Raw genomic sequence first — 22,539 nt, forward strand, 5'->3', positions numbered from 1 at the left:
TATCGAAAAGTTGAAAGATCGCTATAATCGCTGTATCGCCCTCGAAGGCAACTATGTTGAATAATAAAATCGAATTTTGCCAAAAAAATGTGATTTACTATGGTAGACCGAGGACTTTTCAATTGATCTGTTAGGCCAAGAATAATGAATGCTGACTCTACTTTTGATTCACTCAAATATTCAAATTGTTGTCATAAATATTTTCGAATAGAGAACCATCGACGTATGGATCTATTGTTACCAAAATATTCAACTGGATTACATAATATGTCCGATATAGTTTTTGCAATATTTGCAATTCATGAATAGAATGCTGAACTTCGCCGACGATACATTTTTTTACGTCCATCTGATTTCAATTAAACTAAAAAGTATTTGATGCGCTATGATTGTTTTCTCGTATTTTATCTATTGTCAGCTTTCAAAATTAATCGATTAATGTAAAGCTAAGATATCCATTGCTGTAACACAAAAATAATCTCTGAACTCATTTAAAATTCTCAATTTCTCCTATAAGCACATTTCAGCAATGTCTAAGGGAAAATTTAATTGATATAAGGACGATAATTTTATGATTTCTGAACCATTTTTCCTTATACGTCAAAAGTCTCTATTAGTGAATTTAAATATCAAGTCCTATTCGCAATATTTTTTAAATAAAAAATTATAGTATTGAAAGTGAAATGAGCCGGTTTCAAATATGGCAACACCGAATAGAGCTACTTCCCATGCGTTCCGAAAGGTAACGCAAGCGTATAGGAATTAAAATGCAAGCAAGGCAGCCAAGAAGTAAACAGAAAACCTTACAATCAGATTGTTTAATGAGTTGTTTTGAGTTACACTGTGCTCTCAGTGACAATCCTCGTATAGTTTTCAAAGAATTAAGGACCGTCTTCATGAATTAACTGGTAAGATTTGTAGGCCGAGCCGTTTTAGTTAGGTTAGGTCTCGGTAATCAATATCCATATATATCCCACTCGCCTGCAATCCTTTCCTCAATTCCAATGCGTTTATATTTGGAACGTAATTCGATGGATCTTGTATTATCAATTTTTTTCAAGGAATTATCCGAAAATTTTGAGAAATGGCAACGTCGGAAATTTTGGAAAAAAGTTTCGCGACAAAATTCATATCGTGAAATAGCGAAAAATATGCAGAGTGTCCCAAGGTCAAAAAGCAAGATTCGCTAATCAATGTACATAATAAAAATGAACGTGTTAAACTTAAAAAAAATTCATAATAATTTGGAAGATGTGTTTTCAAAAATTTTGAATTTTGAAAATATTCGCGCGATGGAAGTTTTGGATTTCTTGTTAACGTCAAACCGGAAGTATTAATTAAACCCAATTTGCACAGAGTAATCCTACTCAAGATGATAATCTCGTGATCCACTTGTCTTGTTCCTTCCATCATCCAGATAATCTCTTCTAATTAGCCAATAAATTCCAATCGTCTTATCGCATAATATGGACCAATACAGATTAATCGATGAATTCCATATTAGCATGTTTGACTTCTCCAACTTCCTCTCAAGAATACACTCTGGAGTAGGGTTGAGCGGAAGTTCTCTTTGAGTAGGTTGCCCCTAGTTGTATCAAAAGCATTCTGGAATTTGTTGAAAAATGCGCTTTTGCGAATACGCCAGATAAGGTCGACCCATAACAATACTTGGTTCACTTTCGTCCTTTGAAATTCACTTCGAGAAACAGTCAGAAAAAACAACAAATTTCACACAAAGGTTGAGGTTTATTCCTTCTTATTTATTTCGCCACAAAAAGCTTTTTCCTTTTTTGATTCTACAAATACTTAGTATTAAAAGACTGTTTGTGGTTTGGACAACAAATGTACAGGGTGATTATAAGAAGATCATGAACTTAACCTAACTCTCAAAGTATTCATTTTAGGTACAGGTTTTGATAAGTAACCCTCACTATTTTTGTACGGAAAATTGACTAAAATAATAAAAATTATAGGTTCTGATTTGAAAATCTTGAGTTTTGATGAATTTGAGTTGTCCAAGTTCATGATCTTCTTATAAACACCCTGTACATTATTGGTCCAAACCGCAATCAGTATTATAATACTACGTATTTTCAGAATTGGAAAAGAAAAAAAAGATTTCGAAAAAAGCTCATTCTGTCGAAATATTAAAAAAAATGTGAGTAATCATCGCCACCATTTTTTTTATAAGAATCCCATTAACTCATGAACCGTTAAGTTTTTACCCCAGGTGTGGCATATTTCCGAAATTGTCATCAAAAAAGCTATCTAATGATGGAATAATATACTGGGTGTGTAATTCGAATTGAGGTATGTTTTCGGTATAACCGGAAGTTGTAGAGAACTGAAAATATTTAAAGGAGAAAGATCATTGTCTCAAACCCCAATATGCAAATTTTCAGCACGAAATTACGATTAGTTTTCCATAAACGTCTAATAGGCCATCCCGCTTGAACTTTTCAGGGGACTTCTGTCATGTGATACGATATTTCTGGAGACATTATGCTAATATTGAAATGACGAGAAAGACAATATGTCTCATGGTAAACCCTTGTTATGGAAACTGAATGAAAATGATATTGAGAGCTGAACGAGAATATGAAATCTAATCAGTTCTCAGTAGTTCATTCCAAATTTTCCAATATACTCGTGAATAAATATCATGACACAAAAAAACAATTGAACTTCATTTCATTTATGCGATTATTTTTTGTTAATTCGGGTAATTGAGTTCGTTATTGTTAATGTTGTTATTTTTAATTCCAAAATGAAAAAATCAAATTATTTTTATTCATTATCATATCGACGTGATTATAGACGAATTTCAATTCATTGCATTATATTCATTAGAAGTAATGAATTCAAAAGAACTGCATTAGAAAAATGGAGAGAACATTCCAAAAAAAAATTATATGAACATTTGAAGAGTTTCCTCATCTGTACAAAAACCGGGTGTCCCAAGTTATCGTATTAGGCACAGGCATTATTTGACAAGATAATAAAAAAATAGAAAAATTGCTTTGAATAACATCAAAGTACCTTCTCAATTATGTCATTCTATTTGGAAGGCAACGTAGCACATACTTGGTATTTTTTTATTAATAACAACAAAAACATTAACATTTTGTGTAGTATGAATTGCAACTAAAATACCTCTTTGCAATTCAAAAAACAAAGAAACATTCAGGTGAAGCAAGTGTTAAAAATTATTTATTATTTTATAAAAGTTTATTGAGTCAAATATAATGTTCATTTGGTTATTCAATTTGTTCGCTCAATTTCTACAGTTTTAGTTCTTTTAATTTTCTTTTGGTTGATTATTAATTTTGTCATTTTTAGAATTGGAATTGTTTTTGTTGTTTTGATTAAAAAAAATACCAAGTATGTGCTATCGTTGTATTCCAAATAGAATGACACGCAATTTCCACTGACAATATACAGGGGGTGCCATTTGAAAATGAAAAGCGAGGGGCAGCTACCACAGGGCTGTCAAATGTACAAATCTTTTTTATACATCATTGGGAAAGTACTTTGATGTTATTCAAAGCAATTTTTTTATTTTTTTATTATCTTGTCTAATAAGCTAGATATTGCTTGGGACACGCGGTATTCCACGCATCTGACCAAGCTACCGTATTAGTAATATCTGATTGTGAATATAGAATCTAGTGAAATATGTTTCATTTCCATCAACATATTGTAATCGAGAGGTCGAATATTATACATTCTGGGAAACTGAAAACATAAAGGCAGGCAATCCCAAATACGGTAACATGCTAACCGCATTGATATTGGACAATTATCTCAAATCTCCCTTCACAAAGTTTGTTTTCAACATATCATCTGGCCCTATGTTCATTCTGTTGAACCTTGTCAAATTCAACCCGCAAAGTTTGTGACACTGTCAGCTGTAAACAGAGATTGTTAATTTACCACAGAACTGCTATTTTGTCTGAGAGGATTACGGACCAACCTTTTTATCCCCTGATATCTGCATCGTGAACAGTGTACCAAGATTTTTTTTGGATTTAACCCATCTGTATTCTACATTCGCGTGAGATTTTTTCCCTCCCCCCTTGCTATAAAGTTCGTGAATTGTGTCAGCCCCAGTTTTGACTGGAACTGTCTCATTCACAGGGATTATTTGACTCTGTCTCTTAATGCCGATACATTACCATAAACTGATCTAATTTTTTCTTATTTAATCTTCCTTAGGCATATGAACAACTTTCCAAATGCTTTTTGAGAGTATAATGAATATAGCTCTATTTATTGACATCCTCATAGTTTTAAAATTCAAGAACATTAAGTTAACATCGAAAATATATTATTATATGCAAAAAAAGAGCATTTAAACCTCAAAAAGTATAATATGGTAAAAATGTAATGTAAACTCAACTATTAAGAATCTGTATTGAGCTGTATGAACAAATGAAACTATGTTTTTCCAAAATATTTAACTCGTTCAAATTATACCCCAAATTTATTTATTTTCTTCGATTCTGCAAATACTTGTATTATAAGACTGTTTGCGGTTTGGACCAAAAATGTAAAGGGTGTTTATAAGAAGATCATGAACTTGGACAATTCAAATTCATAAAAACTCAAGATTTTCAAATAAGAGCCTATATTTTTATTATTTCAGTCGATTCTACATACAAAACAGTGGGGGTTACTTAAGCAACCCCTATACCTTAAATGAATATTTCAAGAGTTATCTACGAAGAACTTCAAATAAGGAAAAACTGCAATTTATAACTATGTGGAGTAGTTTGTAACTTCCGCAAAATACAGACAGAAACTAAAATTTTAGTTTCTGAGACTTCCGGAAAACACAGAAAGAAACTAAAATTTTGGTTTTTCCTCATTTAAAGTTTTTCCTCGATAACTCTCAAAGTATTCATTTTAGGTATAGGATTCACTTCAGTAACCTCCACTATTTTGTACAAAGAATCAACTGAAAAATACAGGTTCTATTTCAAAAATCTTGAGTTTTGATGAATTTGATTTGTCCAAGTTCATGATTTTCTTATGAACACCCTATACATTTTTGATTCAAACCGCAAACAATCTTATAATACTACGTATTTGCAGAATCTAAAAAGAAAAAAATATTTCCGAAAAAAGCTTGTCCTGTCGAAAAATTGAAAAAAATGTGAGTCCTCATCGCCACAATTTTTTTTTATAAGAATCCCATTAACTCATGAATCCTTGCGTTTTTACCAAGGTATGGCATTGAAATATTGAAATCGTCTTCAAAAGAGCTATCTAATGATGCAATAATATACTGGGTGTGCCATTTGAAATAAGGAAGTAATAGTCTGTTTCCGGTGTAACCGGAAGTTGTAGAAATCTGAAAATATTTCAGGGAGAAAGATCATTGTCTCAAACCCCAATATGCGAATTGTCAGCTCAAAATTGCGATTAGTTTCCATAAACGTCTAATGGGCCATTCCGGTGAATCACCCTGTATAATATTAATAACAGTCCAATATTTAATGAAATATTTGTATGTAAAATCTCCAGCCAAATATCCGAATCAAGTATACCGTTTATATACTTTAATATAGCATTATTAAACACCTCTTCATTTTGTATCTCATTCAATAGTTTCACTTTGTTGCAGAAAATGAGAATTAACGTATTTCCAATTATATTGGCTGCACTTATCTCACCCTGCTTGTGTTTCAATGGGGAACTAGCTGAGCTCGAGTGTCCTGATGATTGCGATTGCCACTACTTCAGGATAAACTGGGTAACAGACTGTTCTGATAGCCATCTGTCGAGAATACCCTACGAAGATATCAGTCTAGATGTTTACATCCTGAATTTGAATGATAACAGTATCGTAGATATTGAGCATTTTCCATCAAACATGAAAATGCGTCGACTTCAACTTTCCGGCAATAAGTTGACAGCACTGGAGAGGAAAATGTTCGCTGGACTTTACTACCTCATCGATGCAGACTTTTCTCATAATAACATCTCGAGAGTGGACCCTACTGCATTTCAGTAAGTGGACAATTTTTCTATTTTCATCGACGAAATGCACCCAACTCAAAAAAACACCAACTCTCTGATGTACCTCTATTTGATAACAATAAACATATAACTTACAACACATTTTTGAACTGATAAATAAAACTGTGACTTATTTATAGATAAAAGATAAAAATCGATCATATTACGTGGTGCTAGATTCATTAGTGTTTTTTTGCACAAATTTGATCATTTTCCGACGAACATGTTCTCTCAAACGCCTTATTGCACTCATATGATGTTCTTTATTGACAGTCTCATTATTATTAAATCAAGGGCCTAGATCTTAGTTATCTCTTGGGGGGGAAAATCGAAAAAAAAATTTTCACGAAATTGTTCACTCAAATCTATAATGTGAGGAAAAGAGGTTTGTTAACGAAGTTTGATCCAAAATACTCAACATATTTTTTTTATTACCAATTTGATTATTCTTAACTTATACTGGGTGTTCCTGAATTTGAGTTACGAAGGAAAATGAAAGATAATTTTAAAAATAACATGGCCCATGAACATGAGCCTTGCTTTCGAGATATAGGGTGTTTCTTGTAGTCCTACTTTTTTCTAATGCTTATTCAGTTTATAGAATCTTTATTAATCTTCGCTACAGAGTTGGTAAATAAGTACCAAAACTCATAATTTTTATTTATTTATCACAGCTACCTAACTGAATCTTTATAATAATTTGGATTTTCCTGAGAATTACTATAGAGAGCTATTTGAATTTTTTTCTCCAAATCGATTGCAGATACGACAAAGCTACAACAAACCAAAAAGTGTAGTACTGAACCACAGTTTCTTTTTAAATTTTTCTAAGCTACCAGTGTTCAACAAAAAAATAATTCTAGAGGAAAAAAGCGGGCACCCTTCCAGAAAAAATTCACCCTGTAGATTTGCATTCAAAATTAGGATATCACATGATGAAAACTTTAAATTGGAATATCTATGCCAATTCAAGTTAAATATCTTGTGAATGGAAGATGGTATGAGAGAGAAGCTTGAGCTTTAACATCTGTATCTCAAAAACAAAGCGTTTGCGGACTCATGTTATAGAACTTTTTGCTTGAAATGATCCCAGTAATCTGTAATTTTCATTTGTACCTCCAATTTAGGAACACTCTGAAGATATAGTTCATTTAAAACTGATTTCTTCACAAATAAATTGCAATTTGAAACACAATAAATTGTACAATACAGTCCAGACAATTTTTCGATGCGAATTACTCAGTTCGGTTCTTTGTTAACTTTATATTAAAATTTTGTGACGAGAATGATACAAAAAACCGAAAACAACGGGTAAGTGTATACCGATGAGGAATGCAAAAATCACAGATGGCAAATAAGGGGCGATTCCGAAAAAGCGGATAGATAAAGGAAAATAATAAACCTCGGACAAAGACGAGCTCGTATTGCAATAGAAGTTCTCATCTCGAAAACGATAATGAACTCTTTTCGAGATTTCTGAAATTTTATATTATGAAAAACTCTGGGGGGTGATTATCCCCAGTACCCCCCTCATTTCTACGCCCTTGTATTAACTTTTGTTTCCGTTTCAGGGATTCAACAGGATTCATAACCCTCGAACTGCAAGGAAACGCTCTGGAACCAGTCGAAGGTCCTTTCCTATCCCAAATATCCTTGTTGACCTTGGACATCAGCAGTTGCGGTCTGAAATTCATCCATCCTGATTTCTTCGCTAATATCACCTCTCTCAGCGATCTGGATATTTCCAATAACCCATTAGGCTCATTGCAAGGAGTCGTATTCAAACCGTTGGCCAGCTTGGAAACCCTGAAGATGAATAATTGCAACCTGAGTTTCATATCCAATGAGGTGTTCGATCCATTCGAGAACCTGAAGCGCTTGGAATTGAGCAATAACCATTTCCAGGACACAGATTGGCCGCTCGTTCTAAGGCCACTCATACGACTGGAAACATTGAATTTGAGAAATTCCAATTTGCAACATCTTCCAAAAGATACTTTCAAAAATAATATTTACATGAGAGTTTTGATTCTGGCTGACAATAATCTACATAACTTGGATATGAGTTCGATGTTCCACATACTTCACCACCTGGAAACTTTAGACTTGTCTAACTGCAATCTATCCTCACCTCTATCACAGGATTCATTTACAAATTCAACGAGAATAAGAAGTTTGTATCTTTCTGGAAACTCCCTGTTAGCATCTGATTCACTAGTTGCTCTGACGTCTCTCGTGGATTTACACAGACTCTCCCTCAGCAACTGTGGCTTGAGCAAGCTTCCAGATATTTTCAATAATTTCAAAACTTTGCAGGAACTCGATTTATCTCACAATCCTTTGAATGACGTCTTCGTGAAACTCTTATCCCCTCTAGAGAATTTGGAATATTTGAATATGGGTTATAGTAATTTGTCTTACATTTCCCCGACTTCATTTTCTAAGATGACATCTATGAAACGTTTGGTTCTTGCAGGCAACGATCTGCATACCTTGGAGACTGGTGTGTTTAGAAACCTCACGAAGCTACAGAGTTTGGATCTTAGTTTTTGTGGTTTGAAAAGACCCTTCAACGCTACAGTTTTCTTCGCAAATTTCACAGACGAAGATATAACCGATCTTCAGTTAGCTGGGAATCCTTTACAAGTACCACAAGAAGGTGCCCTACTACCAAAACCACTATCAAAACTACATAACCTAGATTTAAGCAATTGTAGCCTTATATACCTACCACCTGAAGCATTTCAATGGACAAGAAAGATAACATCATTGATACTCGCCAATAATTTGTTCGATAGTTCTTCGAATTTCAGATTTTTAGAGCTTTTACCTGATCTGCAATCTTTAGATTTACGGAATAATAAGTTGTTAACGTTCGATTTGAGCTATATCGTTCTGAATCCTCACTTGAATAGGCTAAAATTAGTCGGTAATCCTTGGAAATGTGAATGTTATATTGCTGATATTTTGGACAGATCATTAGTTGATGAAGATAACATCAAAACCTCCGATAATAAAGGTCAAAAACTGCTAACCTGTATCTATGACAGTGATAAAATTCCTTTAACTTTGAAAAATACTGAGAGAACATCACGCAGAAGGCCCTTCAAAAATCCCCAAAGAACTGTAACAACAGCAAATAGGACCTGGGCTAAATATATCAGGGAATCTGATTGCGAGCTACATTTAAACCATACAAGATTACCTAGGTCAGCTGAGAATCTAAGATCAAATTTGGGTCCAAATAATTGGGCTGTGGCAGCAGTAAATACAATAATTGTTTATGGTACAATTATGGCTATCTTAGGTGTGGTATTCTTGCTAACTAAAAAACAACGTTCTGCACCCAGAATGTTCAACAAAGATACCTGAAAGTATTCAGATATCAATCAATTGAGTTTGTGATAATTGATAGTGATTTTTATATGTGATGACAAATAATGTATTGAGATAATGTGTAATAAATTGAATCCACTTTTATATGTTGAAAAAGAAAATTTTCACTTTTCAGATTATCTGTTTTGTATTTAATTGAAGCAACTCTTTTAATTATTCATGTTTTTAGTAGTGCAAGCATTTTGTATAGATTGTATTGAATGAAGAACAAATAAAGTTTTTCGATTAGTTCCTTTTTTCTTTCGAGAAAAATGCCTTTAAACTGTTATATCTAATTGTTGTTAAAGTTATAGGGATGTTCATGATATTAAACCCAGTTTGTATCAGTTTCTGAGAAGCCTGTTTCTCCAAACGACGTTTATGGTTGAGGAGTACGTACACTAGTTGGCGTTGAGATAAGATCCTCGAGAGAATATTAATGTCAACAATTCGAAAGACGACTTCAATTGAAGTTCATGTAGGGTGAAGGTTCATTAAAATGTTGAACATCTAGACCAACCAATTTTAATGGATTCAATTTAACAGATACTATTCGAATTGGTATTAGAGACAAATAGATCAAAAAACCTATTTACCTAATAGGCTAATTGAAAAGTCCCCGGTCTACCATAGTAAAACGCATTTTTTTTGGCAAAATTCGATTTTATTTTTCGACATATAGTTGCCTTCGAGGGCGATACAGCGATTATAGCGATCTTCCAACTTTTCGATACCATTTTTGTAATACGATTTGTCTTTCGCTTCAAAATACGCCTCAGTCTCGGCGATAACTTCTTCATTGGCGCTAAATTTTTTTCCAGCGAGCATTCTTTTGAGGTCTGAGAACAGGAAAAAGTCGCTGGGGGCCGAATCTGGCGAATACGGTGGATGCAGAAGCGATTCGAAACCCAATTCATGCAAATTTGCCATTGTTTCAATTGATTTGTGAAACGGCGCATTGGCATGATGAAACAGCCCCTTTTTCTTTCTTCAAATGGGACCGTTTTTTAACGATTTCATCCTTTAATCGATCCAATAACGCTATATAATAATCGCTGTTGATGGTCTGGCCTTTTAAGAAGTAATCAATGAATATTATACCTTGCGCATCCCAGAATACTGATGCCATAACCTTGCCAGCTGACTGTTGTGTTTTTCCTCGCTTTGGGTTCGTTTCATCGTGTGCAGTCCACTCAGCTGACTGTCGATTGAACTTCGGGGTGAAATGATGGAGCCATGTTTCATCCATTGTCACATATCGACGTAAAAATTCAGGTTTATTGACTTAGACAGCTTCAAACACTGCTCAGAATCATTAACAAGTTGTTGCTTTTGATCGATTGTGAACTAGCGAGGCACCCATTTTGCACACATCTTTCTCATGTACAAATATTCGTGAATGATATGATGTACACATTCAGTTGATATCTTCACAATGTCTGCTATCTCGATCAAGTTCACTTCACGGTCATTCAAAATTATTTTGTGAACTTTTTCGATTTTTTCGTCGGTGACAGCCTCGTTTGGGCTTCCACTGCGTTCGCCGTCTTCTGTGCTCATTTCACCACTTTTAAACTGAGCATACCAATCAATGATGGTTGATTTTCCTGTTGCAGACCTTCATCAAGCCAAGATACAGAAAAATATTATATGGCATTGTGTTGGAAAAATTCTGTTTATAATGTTTGTATAGTATACCACTTTTCAATTTTCAATTGGTGTACGTTTTTCCAAAAAATTGAAACATCATTTATGAAGTTCAAGTGCCTAGAAAAGCTTAAAACGATGATGATCTTGCCTAATCTAAACTTCGTGTGAGACAATATTCGAAGTAAGTTATCGAACAATGAAAGGAAGTCGAGCATATCCAGACGGCAACAATCTTTCATTTAACATTATATCCTATTCATTGACCACAATGAAATGATCTTCCCCCACCCCATTTCAGGATATCAAATGAAGTGTGGACATGAATACGAATTAAGCTAAGCTTACCAAAATTCTACACCGTGCTTATCGGCTGATAGTTGCAGAAAGGTCTGCACAATGCTGATCTCACCCTTTACTTACTATGGAGAGCCTGTGCGTGACGTCGTGACATTCTAGGCCAGACTAATTGGAAGTGCAGTTTGTTTGAGTGGCCATGCTCAGCTCTTTAATTAGACAAATCCTGAGACAGACCCTTCATTCCCTCATAGGCGGAACTGCAGAAGGGAAACGGCGAAAAATCAACATCGAGTTGATCCTCAGGATTCTACACAAACACCTCCATTCGAAAATCATCGAACATACATTGTCATACATGGGGGACAGCCAAGAGATCTCAACGATCTTCAAGTTCATCCAATAATTTTTTCTTACCTCAAAAAATTCACTTCCGTTAATATAGAAGGTTTTTTCCGAGTATATACAGATTTAGCCAATAGTCCTCGATCGATCGATAAATTTTTAAAATTTTGGGCTAGGATAATGATTCAAATTTTGACGAAATTCACAGTACTCAACTCATCAGCTTAAATTACTTTGGACTGTACAGGCTGGTCCGAAAGTGGTGAAACATGATACCGCCCTGTTTTTTTTTTCAAATGAGAATGCCCACTTTTTATATCACACTCCTATTAGGCCAATTGAAAAGTCCCCAGCCTGATGCAGAGATGGCGGTGCTAGTATTAAATCCATATGATTTTCAGTTAGTAGCAACCTTCAAACGAAACGTGTCAAATTTTGACAGCAGTCCGGCCATTAGTTTATGAGATATTGCGTTGTGAGTGTACCTCCTTTTGTTATTTGAAAAAAGATGGAAAAAAAAGATTTCGTGTGCTGATAAAATATTGCTTTTTGAAGGAAAAAAATACAGTTGAAGCAACATCTTGGCTTGATGAAGAGTTTCCGAGGTCTGCACCAGGAAAATCAACCATCATTGATTGGTATGCCAAGTTTAAAGGTAGTGAAATGAACACCGAAGACGGCGAACGCAGTGGACTCCCAAAAGAGGCTGTCACCGACGAAAAACTCAAAAATGTTCACAAAATAATTTTGAATGACCGTAAAGTGAAGTTGATCGAGATAGCAGACATTGTGAAGATACCATCTGAACGTGTACATCATATTATTCAGGAATATTTGTACATGAGAAAGCTGTGTGCAAAATGAGTGCCGCGCGAGCTCACAATCGATCAAAAGCAACAACGTGTTAATGATTCTGAGCACTGTTTGAAGCTGTTCAAGTACAATAAACCTGAATTTTTACGTTGATATGTGACAATGTATGAAACATGGCTCCATCAGTTTACTCCGGAGTTCAATCGACAGTCAGCTGAGTGGACTGCACACGATGAACCGAATCCAAAGCGAGGAAAAATACAACAGTCAGCTGGCAAGGTTATGGCATCAGTATGCTGGGATGCGCAAGGTATAATATTCATTGATTACCTCCAAAAGGGCCAGACCATCACCAGCGATTATTATATAGCGTTATTGGATCGTTTAAAGGATGAAATCTTTAAAAAAAACGGCCACATTTGAAGAAAAAAGGCGATGTTTCATCAAGACAATGCGCCGTGTCACAAATCAATGAAAACAATGGCAAAATTGCATGAATTGGGCTTCGAATTGTTTCTGCATCCACCGTATTCGCCAGATCTGGCCCCCAGCGACTTTTTCCTGTTCTCAGACCTCAAAAGAATGCTCGCTGGAAAGAAATTTAGCGTCAATGAAGAAGAAATCTGAGGCCTATTTTGAAGCGAAAGACAAATCGTACTAAAAAAATGTTATCGAAAAGTTAGAAGATCGCTGTACCGCCTTCGAAGGCAACTATGTTGAATAATAAAATCGAATTTTGCCAAAAAAAAAAATGTGTTTTACTATGGTAGACCGGGGACTTTTCAATTGGCCTGTTCTAATGAAAAATTTCTGGAAATGTGACAAAAACTTTTTCATCAGTGTTTGATTCAGGGAATAGCGAATTCCTTGAAGGAGATACTGGGTTCAGCACACAGTATTCCAATTATCCTGTACCCAGATGAGTCCCTCCTACGAATTGGGAGAGCACGTAACAAGCAGGTAACATCTGGTAAGCTCCATGTTCGCTCCAGTTATAACTTTTTGAGATGGGGTTGGTATTTTAATTGTATTCAAAGCAAAGGCTACAGTAATGAAAAGTAAATACCATGTTGAGAGCGAATTGTATGTGACTTCATTCATTGAATAAAGATGGCGAGGGAATTGTTGTCGGTGGAGTGCGCGGGGGAGAATATACACTGCACACAAAAATAAAGGAGGGAGGGCTTGATTGGATTTTAATTAAAGGATGCCCATTAAGATCTCGATATAGCGTGATAACAGAGCAGTTATACCCTTTGCCTTTCAGAATTGTTATCTTTATCTATTTCGGTTAATTGGTTGAAGTAATTGGGGGGGTGAAACCGCAAGGGTAAATTCATTAAAAATTTTGACTCGAGGAACACAAAAATTGACCATAATACTACGAATGTATCAAAAATGTAATCCATTCATCAGGACTTTTTCAAAATCTTTTCAGAAATTGAATATTTGTATCATACAGAAGGTAATGAACCCAATTCCTCGAAAAATCAGATAAAAAAATATATGTAATAGGAAGAAACAAACAACTGACAAAATTTCTGAAATTATTTTTTAAGTCCTGACAAATTATTGAAAGCGGATAGAAAAAGTAATAATAAGACTCAGATATCTCGATATGAAATCTTCTATGTGATCTCGAAGAGTTTTTTACACACAGTTATAAATTAATTATAATACATGAAATGTACAATTTAGTTATCTATACATCCGAATTTTAATCAATCATTTTAATTCAAAATTTCACGAAAAAAAAGAAACTCGCAGTTGAAATTCCCCATGAGTTTGAGATTTTCTACGTTATTGTAACAATTTGGAAGTTATTGTTTCCCTTGAATGAACTTACTGTCTAATAATTGTCCTAAGTACCTACTCACCGATGGCTAGCTTCCATTATTTATTGTACCTAAGTTGGTGTTTTTTCCATTATAACCTTCGAAAGAATTCATCATTTTCCCAGAGAATCGTTGTAGGTATCTTCATCATCACAACTAGCATCATTAATCTAAAATAAAGAACATTTTTCAATTTCATCAACACCATTGGATAAAATATATGATAATTTCAGTTGCAGGTTGCTTGTAAAATGTACATAAAATACCTTGGAAATAAACAACTGGAGAAAAACTGATTGATTCACGAAAATCTCGTATTTTTTAATTTCTCTGATATTTCATTGAAGTTTGAACGTTTTTATAGTTCAGCCTCCTTGAATATATTCTGATTCAAAGAAGATTCTATAGGAACAAAACATATTTTAGGGAGAAAGTTGATTGTCTCAAACCCCAATATGCCATTTTCAGCTCAAAATTATGATTAGTTTTCCATAAACGTCTAATAGGTCATGCTGGTGAATCACCCTGTATATACACTTAGTCAATGCAAAAAAACTGTTGAAATCATACTCTCCGTTCGGTGAGGAGAATTGAAAACATACAGCATAAAATTTACATAAGCAATATCGTAATTTTTCACGAGATGTTGAACAATGTAGTAAAATATTAAATAACCATGAAGAATGATAGTGCAATTTGAATCAAGAGTCCAATAAGACACAATTACTATGCGATACGTGATCTCAAAGCTTCATTTCTGAAGCCAACTGAATCTCATAAGCCTATAAATGCAAATCTTTGGAAGGATATACCCTAAGGGATCAAGAAGTACCAAGGACCCTGGCTAATTCCTTACAAATTCAATTTGAAACATGTCACGGCGCAATGTTCCAACTTCTGATATCCAATTAAAACCACAGTAAGGCTGATAAAAATCTGTGGACATATTATTTTTCAATATCGGAAAATCACAACATAAGGTATACACTTCAATTAGGCGAACAATAAAATCTGCTGAAGCGGTGGTTTTTTTTCCTTTTCAGAAACCCTCACACAAGTTTATCACAGGTTGTTATCTACAGAGTTTTCACTGGAATATTTTCCAATGAAAATATTCCAGACTGCATCTCAGATAACCCAGCTGTGTAAACTTGTTCAACTCATTGATCGATCTTTTCTGGATTAGCTGTTTTGCTGGAGCACTATTTGAAGGCTTTTCTCTGGAAAGAAAGTAATTATGGAATTTTTCCTGGAATTGTTAGTGTGTTTTTCTACTTAGGAATCGTTAAGTCTAACACCCTTCACCGATTTTTCGTAGACCTCACTGTTCAAGAAAATTTGAACTCGAAATTTGGGAAACTTCAGTAAAAATTTAATATCTATTCAAAAATTGTTATATCTCCTAAAATATTCGTCTTAGACCCTTCAAATAAAAACGTTTTTTGAAGAACGAGCTCTGATCTAGAATATGCTGGAGTTTCAGGTCTGTATCTTGCGTCTAGGAGAAATAGCAGCCTCGAGAAATATATCAATTTTTCGTTTGAAAATTTCAGTTTATAACCTATAATTTCTGAAATAATGGACTAATCACTCAAATCTTGGAAAAAACAATTCTTAGAAACATGATTCGCAGCATCATTTATAATCAGATTGAATGCATGTGCTGCTCAATGAACGAGCATGCTCTTTAATAAGGGTTTGTAAAAAAAAATTATGTCAACTCTTAAACCTATTGTAAATTATCTAAACAAAAGTGACAATCCTTCGAGATTTGGAGGACACTCTCAAATGATTATTTGATCGCTCAAAACAATTTGCAATACTCCAAAATAGCTGATAAAGGATCAAGTGCGACATGAACACAGATACGATAAGTGATCGAATACATTCAAAAGCCTTCAAATTCTCATCAAATATAATTTGTGGGTAGCATCGAATTCTGCTTCCATTAACTGTTATAATACGATCGTTGAATATTGAGTTATGCGTTTAACATACATAATGAATCAGATGCCAGCTTATACAATATTCGATAGATGTCCTGCTACAGGATCAATACCTTATTGGCATTTACATGCTCTGACCACTCTATATCCTATCACAGTCTTAGATAAAACACAAACACTTCCTTTGATTCGTGATCAAATTAATTCTGGTCAATCGTCTCGATAACAACATACCGTGAAAGAATGATAATACAGGGTGATTCACCGGGATGGCCTATCAGAGGTTTATGGAAAACTAACCATAATTTTGAGCTGAAAATTTGCATGCTGGGGTTTGAGACAATGACCTTTCTCTCTGGTGATAGATTTAATCATAAATGAAGGAAGAAAGTATATTTTCAGATATCTACAACTTCCAGTTATAACGGAAACAGAAGGAACTTTTAATTTTTTTTCAATTTTCAAAGGGTCTGGCACCGCTCACCGATTTTTCGTAGACCTTACAGTTTTGAGGGAATTCGAACTCAAAATTACGATAAAATTGAATTTCAATCCAAAAATCGTTATATCTCCTGAATTATTCGTCACAGACCCTCAAATAAAAACGTTTTTCAATTAAACTTCAAGTTCAAGCTCTAAAACATATTGAGGTTTCAAGGGCGTAGTATATTGTGTATATTCGTTTTCTGCAGTCGAAATCTCCACAAAGTTATATCTACATTTTTACTAATTTCTCAAGGATGCTTCGGAAAATAGGTACAAAGGTAAAAAAAGAAAAAATCAAATCACAATTGCTTTATTAGCATTTACTTAATATTAATCTTGAGTTATGTACATAAAGTTATAAACTTTCATTGGTAGTGTCGTACATTAAATAAATGAGATCGATTGCTGTTTTGGTTCCTCTCCAAAGATCCCGCACCAATTTAATCATTGTAAAAGTAGCGTTGAAAATGCCTAACGCAACTGGTACAAACTGAATGGCTAGAATTAGGCCCTTCAAAACTTTGTGACTTTCGACTTTTTTTTTAAACCATCGTCAGCATAAGTATCGTATGCCTTCATCAACATCATCAGTATTGGTTCAACGTATTCGAGTGACCTCTTATTCCTGATGTCTCTCAAGTTGATGCTTCTATAGCCTTCAAATTCAGAAAATGGATTCAAGCAGAAAATTCCGAATGTAAAACATAGTTTTTCTGCTAGCAGGGGTAGGAATAGGAATATGGTAATCCCTGCTGTCACAACAAAAGAGGCTAACCCCAGAGCGGCCAAGTTGGTCATGGAAAAAGGGAGTCTCTCAGTCAATGATGTCGATTTAGGATCCTTGGCTTCTAATTCTGTCTTGGGAACTGATGCTGCATAAACCTGGGCCAATACAATGGCGAACAGAAAGAGAGTGATGGAGGTTTTGGAGTACATCCTGAAATAAAAAACAAAAATGTATTGAAGAAATTACTGAAAAACATCATGAAATAGTACTATACAAGGGCCCAGAAAGCTTGTAAACAAATATTGCTAAAGATATCATTCGAGCTTTGAGCAGTGTTTGAAGCTGTTTAAGTGCAATAAACCTGAATTTTTTCGTCGATGTGTGACAATGGATGAAACATGGCTACATCATTTCACTCCGCAGTCCAATCGATAATCAGCTTAGTGGACTGCGCACGATGAACCGAATCCAAATCGAGGAAAAACACAACAGTCAGCTGGCAAGGTTATGGCATCAGTATTCTGGGATACGCAAGATTTAATATTCATTGATTACCTCCAAAAGGGCCAGACCATCAACAGCGATTATTATATATTATTGGATCGTTTAAAGGATGAAAGCGTTAAAAAACGGCCCCATTTGATGAAAAAAAGGTGCTGTTTCATCAAGACACTGCGCCGTGTCACAAATCAATGAAAACAATGGCAAAATTGCATGAATTGGGCTTCGAATTGCTTCTGCATCCACCATATTCGCCAGATCTGGCCCCCAGCGACTCTTTTTCTGTTCTCAGACCTCAAAAAAATGCTCGCTGGAAATATATTTAGTGCCAATGAAGAGGTAATCGCCGAAACTGAGTCCTATTTTGAAGCGAAAGACAAATCGTTTGGCCAATAAAGCACAAAATACTACTCACACTTATCCTTCACGAGATTTTTGAAAACTACAATACCAAAACCTAAACGGAGAAAATCAGTAGAATAGTCGTGATGCTGTGGAAAAGCAATAGTTTTCTTATTCAACAAATTCAGTATCCGAAAAGGGGGATTGAGAATTGTCATAGTGGATTTTTCGTGTAGATGAATTCGATGAAACATTCATAAAGCCAAAGTGGAGATTCAAAGATATAAAAAGCAGCTCTTGACTTAAATAGACGATGTAGAGTAGAAAGTGCCCCAAATAAAAATGGAAATATATTTGGAGAAAGAATCTCTCATCCGATAGGCGTTCTCAACAATGTTGCTTGTTGATATTTCTCCCTTTTATTCTGTGCTACAGAATGGTGAAATACAGTGTGTCCGTAAAGTATGGAACAAATTCATTTTTAGCTAAACAGGCCATTTTAAGAAATAATCCTGAAACACGTCGATTTTTATTTTAATTTAATGTTACGCGTTACTTTATGAGTACACACAAAAATATTGTATTTTTGTCCACCCTGTACCAATTGGAATCATACATTTTTTAAATCAGCTCAGCTAGAGTAATCGGAAAATAGAGACAAAATGGTGGTATTCCATTTAAAAAAAATTACGTTGACGTCATTACTCGAAAATAATTCACCCTGTATATTAGATTATAATTTTAAAATACGGTAAATTAAAATAAAAATCGACGTGTTTCAGGATTATTCCTTAAAATGGTCTGTTTAGCTAAAAATTAATTGTTCCATACTTTACGGACACAGTGTAGTATATTTCCTTTCAGATATCCAATTTTGAAAGAAAATAATGAAGATGTACAAAATTTTACTAAGATTCACTCAAATTATCCACGTAAAATTATTCTGAAATTCTAGAAATATAAATAAAACTGATGGGAAACTGAATAAAACATTTTCTAAGAAATTACGCAACCGTAGGAAGGGCCAATTCAATTTATTTCCTCATCCCTTTCAATGGTTATCAGATGGCTATAAGTTAAAAAAAAGAGTTGGACTTACTTGAGAGAACGCTGTGTTAGCTGCGAGCTTACTTCTGAAACTGTCGCAGATTCCCAAATGCCCCCAAATAAATATCCAAAATTTTTGGGCGAAATACCTTAGAAAGTGAGATAACAAATCAGAGAGTTCGGTGTAATAAAGAATGGTAAATGAAAGAGGCGCCAGTGAGACAAGTATACTGACACTATTTCCGGCATTATCTTGCAATGTAAATGCAAAAAGTTTTTGCTGGCATTTTTTAAATGAATGGCACTCGTTTTGGGATGATAACAACAATAGACGTAGGCCGATAAGTTGGGAAGAATTTCACTAAAAGGGTCCTACCTTTATAGTTGGTTAAGTGCAGGTCTGCATTTTTTTTCAAGGTTTTACCCTGAAGAATTTCTCGACAATTTATTAGAGGCAATATTCTCCGGTATGAATCATAAATATTTTGTCAGTATTTTGTAGCTCCGATTTATGGATTTAAGATTTGAATATTTCTTTTATATGAATTTATCAAGGTTATTCAAGTAGTTATTAGATACAGAGTTTCCCAAATTAATTTTTTTCGAAATAATAAGATATCAGAAAGTATATTATGGATATAGTGATTTGTTCTCGAGTTAAAAAGCGTTTCTAAAAAATTACTGTTTCAAATATTTCGTGCTTTTGTTCGAGACACATATTCAAAAAAATCTAAAAGGTTTTCTGCACACCCTATATTTTTCAACGAAGTTTTTTAGCAGCAGATTTGTCGAAAAGATTCCCGTTACTGGTTTTTCAAAAATGTGATCCGTTTCAAAGATATTGTGTTTTTCGTCTTCATTTTTTTATGAGACACCTTATATAAACAGTGATTCACCGAGATCTATTAGACGTTTATGGAAAACTTATATCAATTTTTAGCTGAAAATTTGCATATTGATGTTTGTGACAACGATCTTTCTCCCTAAAATATTTTCAGATCTCAACAACTTCCTTTTATACCAGAAACAGACTGCTACTTCCTTATATCAAATAGCACACCCAGTATTATTGCGTCATTAGATACCTTTTTTATGACAATTTTGGCAATATGCCATACCTTGGATCAAAACTCGACGTTTTATGATTTAATGAGATTTTTATAAAAGAAATGTACGTAGAATCATCTGAAATAATAAAAAATATAGGTTATAATTTGAAAATCTTGAGCTTTGATGAATTTGAGTTGTCCAAGTTCATGATCTTCTTATGAACACCCTGTACATTTTTGGTCCAAACCGCAAACAGTCTTATAATACTACGTATTTGCATAATCGAAAAAGATAAAAATGTTCCGAAAAAAGCTCTTTCCCTGCAGAGATATTCAAAAAAATGTGAGTCCTCATCGCCACCATTTTTTTTATAAGAATCCCATTAACTAACCGTTGAGCTTTAAGCCAAGGTATTGCATATTGCCGATATTGTCGTCAAAAAAGCTATCCAACGATGCTATAATATACTGGGTGTGTCATTTCAAATAAGGAAATAGGAGTATGTTTCCGGTATAACCGGAAGTTGTAGAAATCAGAAATATATATGCAAATTTTCAGCTCAAAATTATTAGTTTTCCATAAACGTCTAATAGGCCATCCCGGTGAATCAACCTGTATAAATATTTTTCATTTATTTCAAAATTTACTTCATTTTATGTCCATTGTATAACTGTAATCAAGTCGTATATGGGTGTCCCTGATTTGGGAGCAGATAATAATTTTTATAATGATATTAATTGTTATAACAACAGAATTTTTCAATCATGATTATGACTATATTCGATGAACATATCAGTTTTCAACTCTTCACTGCGCAATTTGTTTTGAAATTTCGATTACAATATCTTCTTTTTCAGTCAAGATGTCTTCTAGTCAATACGAACAGATGTTCTAGCATATCAAATACAATTTATAATCGTAATTCGTTTGAAAATCAGATTTTATCGCAAATTCTTTTCAGTAATGGCTTTAGCGAAGAAATGTATAAAAATAATACCGCTGAAACTAGACAGTCGGTTGAAATGTGGTGTTTGTGATGATTTCTTAGTGATACCACCAATATATTCATGTTTATCCGTAAAATACATTTGCGGGCCTTGCTTTGAAGGTTACAGATACTACCTGGACAATGATGATTTGAGAGGAGCTGATCAACCAATACGTCAAATTTTATATGAGAACTATGCATGTCGAATTAGATTTCCATGTTCATTCTACCCCTTCTGTCAGGCTGTAATGGAATTTGATAAAGGTGCGAAAATGCATTACAAGGAATACTGCATGGCGAGAATCCTATCTATCTTCAAATGTCCTATATCGAGGGCAAATCGTTGGTTTCTACGACCAACTCAAAGGTACTGTCAAGAAAGATTCAAAGGAAACTTGTTATACGAAAACGAGAACCTGAGACTCATGATTCACCTCAAGGTATATCATGGCGAGTATTTACTAGATAAACCATACATCCTGTATTTCAAAAGTTTAAAAGCAGATATACGTCGACGTCAACTTTTCTTATTGTTAATAGAAGAAAACAGCATCGTAGCTGTAGTCACTACTGAAATCACAAAAAACGATATAGTGTTTCGTTGCAGAGTAAACGACTCAGCTGATGCCAAATCGCAAGAAGCTGATCCATTTGAATGTTACGTCAGTTTGTGGCCCCCTCATGAAAGATTCAGCAAATCAGTGGTTAATTTGAAATTCGGATGTGTTCAATTCGATCATGAAGATATCGAATATCCATGGCAATCACTACGGCTTCCTTTACGTCATTTAATGGATGAAACTGTGTTTAAATTTTATGTTGCTCCACGTTCTCATCTTTTGAATTGTCTACCATTTATACTTAGAGATAGACACCTGTGTGACAATGTCGAAGAAGATTCTGCGAGTAGATCATCAGAAGCTACAACACTGTCTAACCCAGAATCGGCCAAAACTGAAATTGAGTTGCTTTCTTTTCCTTCTACTAATTCGGATAATCAGGTTACAGAATTCGATAAAAGTGCTCCAGAAATTTGGGGAGTGGACACGAATATAGAAACCCAAGATATTTTACCAACCAAAAACGATGATGATCTATTTCTGGGTGTGGATGGTGACA

The 22,539-nt window shown here is 34.4% G+C and overlaps 1 protein-coding gene across 1 annotated transcript; it reads left to right on the forward strand.

The window, feature by feature from the left end:
- Positions 1 to 750: 750 nt before the first annotated feature.
- Positions 751 to 9,645, forward strand: LOC123685566 (toll-like receptor 6). Its single transcript, XM_045625241.1, has 3 exons — positions 751 to 908; positions 5,627 to 6,012; positions 7,593 to 9,645. The coding sequence occupies exons 2-3, from the start codon at positions 5,630 to 5,632 to the stop codon at positions 9,391 to 9,393; spliced, it is 2,184 nt and encodes a 727-aa protein (XP_045481197.1). The 5' UTR covers positions 751 to 908; positions 5,627 to 5,629; the 3' UTR covers positions 9,394 to 9,645.
- The last annotated feature ends 12,894 nt before the right edge of the window (positions 9,646 to 22,539 follow it).

Source organism: Harmonia axyridis, chromosome X (genome assembly GCF_914767665.1).
Source record: "Harmonia axyridis chromosome X, icHarAxyr1.1, whole genome shotgun sequence".
NCBI lineage: Eukaryota > Metazoa > Arthropoda > Insecta > Coleoptera > Coccinellidae > Harmonia > Harmonia axyridis.

Bases quoted from the DNA above. Each gene is read 5' to 3' on its own strand.
- LOC123685566 (XM_045625241.1), top strand. From the start codon at position 5,630: ATGAGAATTAACGTATTTCCAATTATATTGGCTGCACTTATCTCACCC. The intron at 6,013-7,592 runs GTAAGTGGACAA...TTTCCGTTTCAG, and splicing joins GTGGACCCTACTGCATTTCA to GGATTCAACAGGATTCATAA.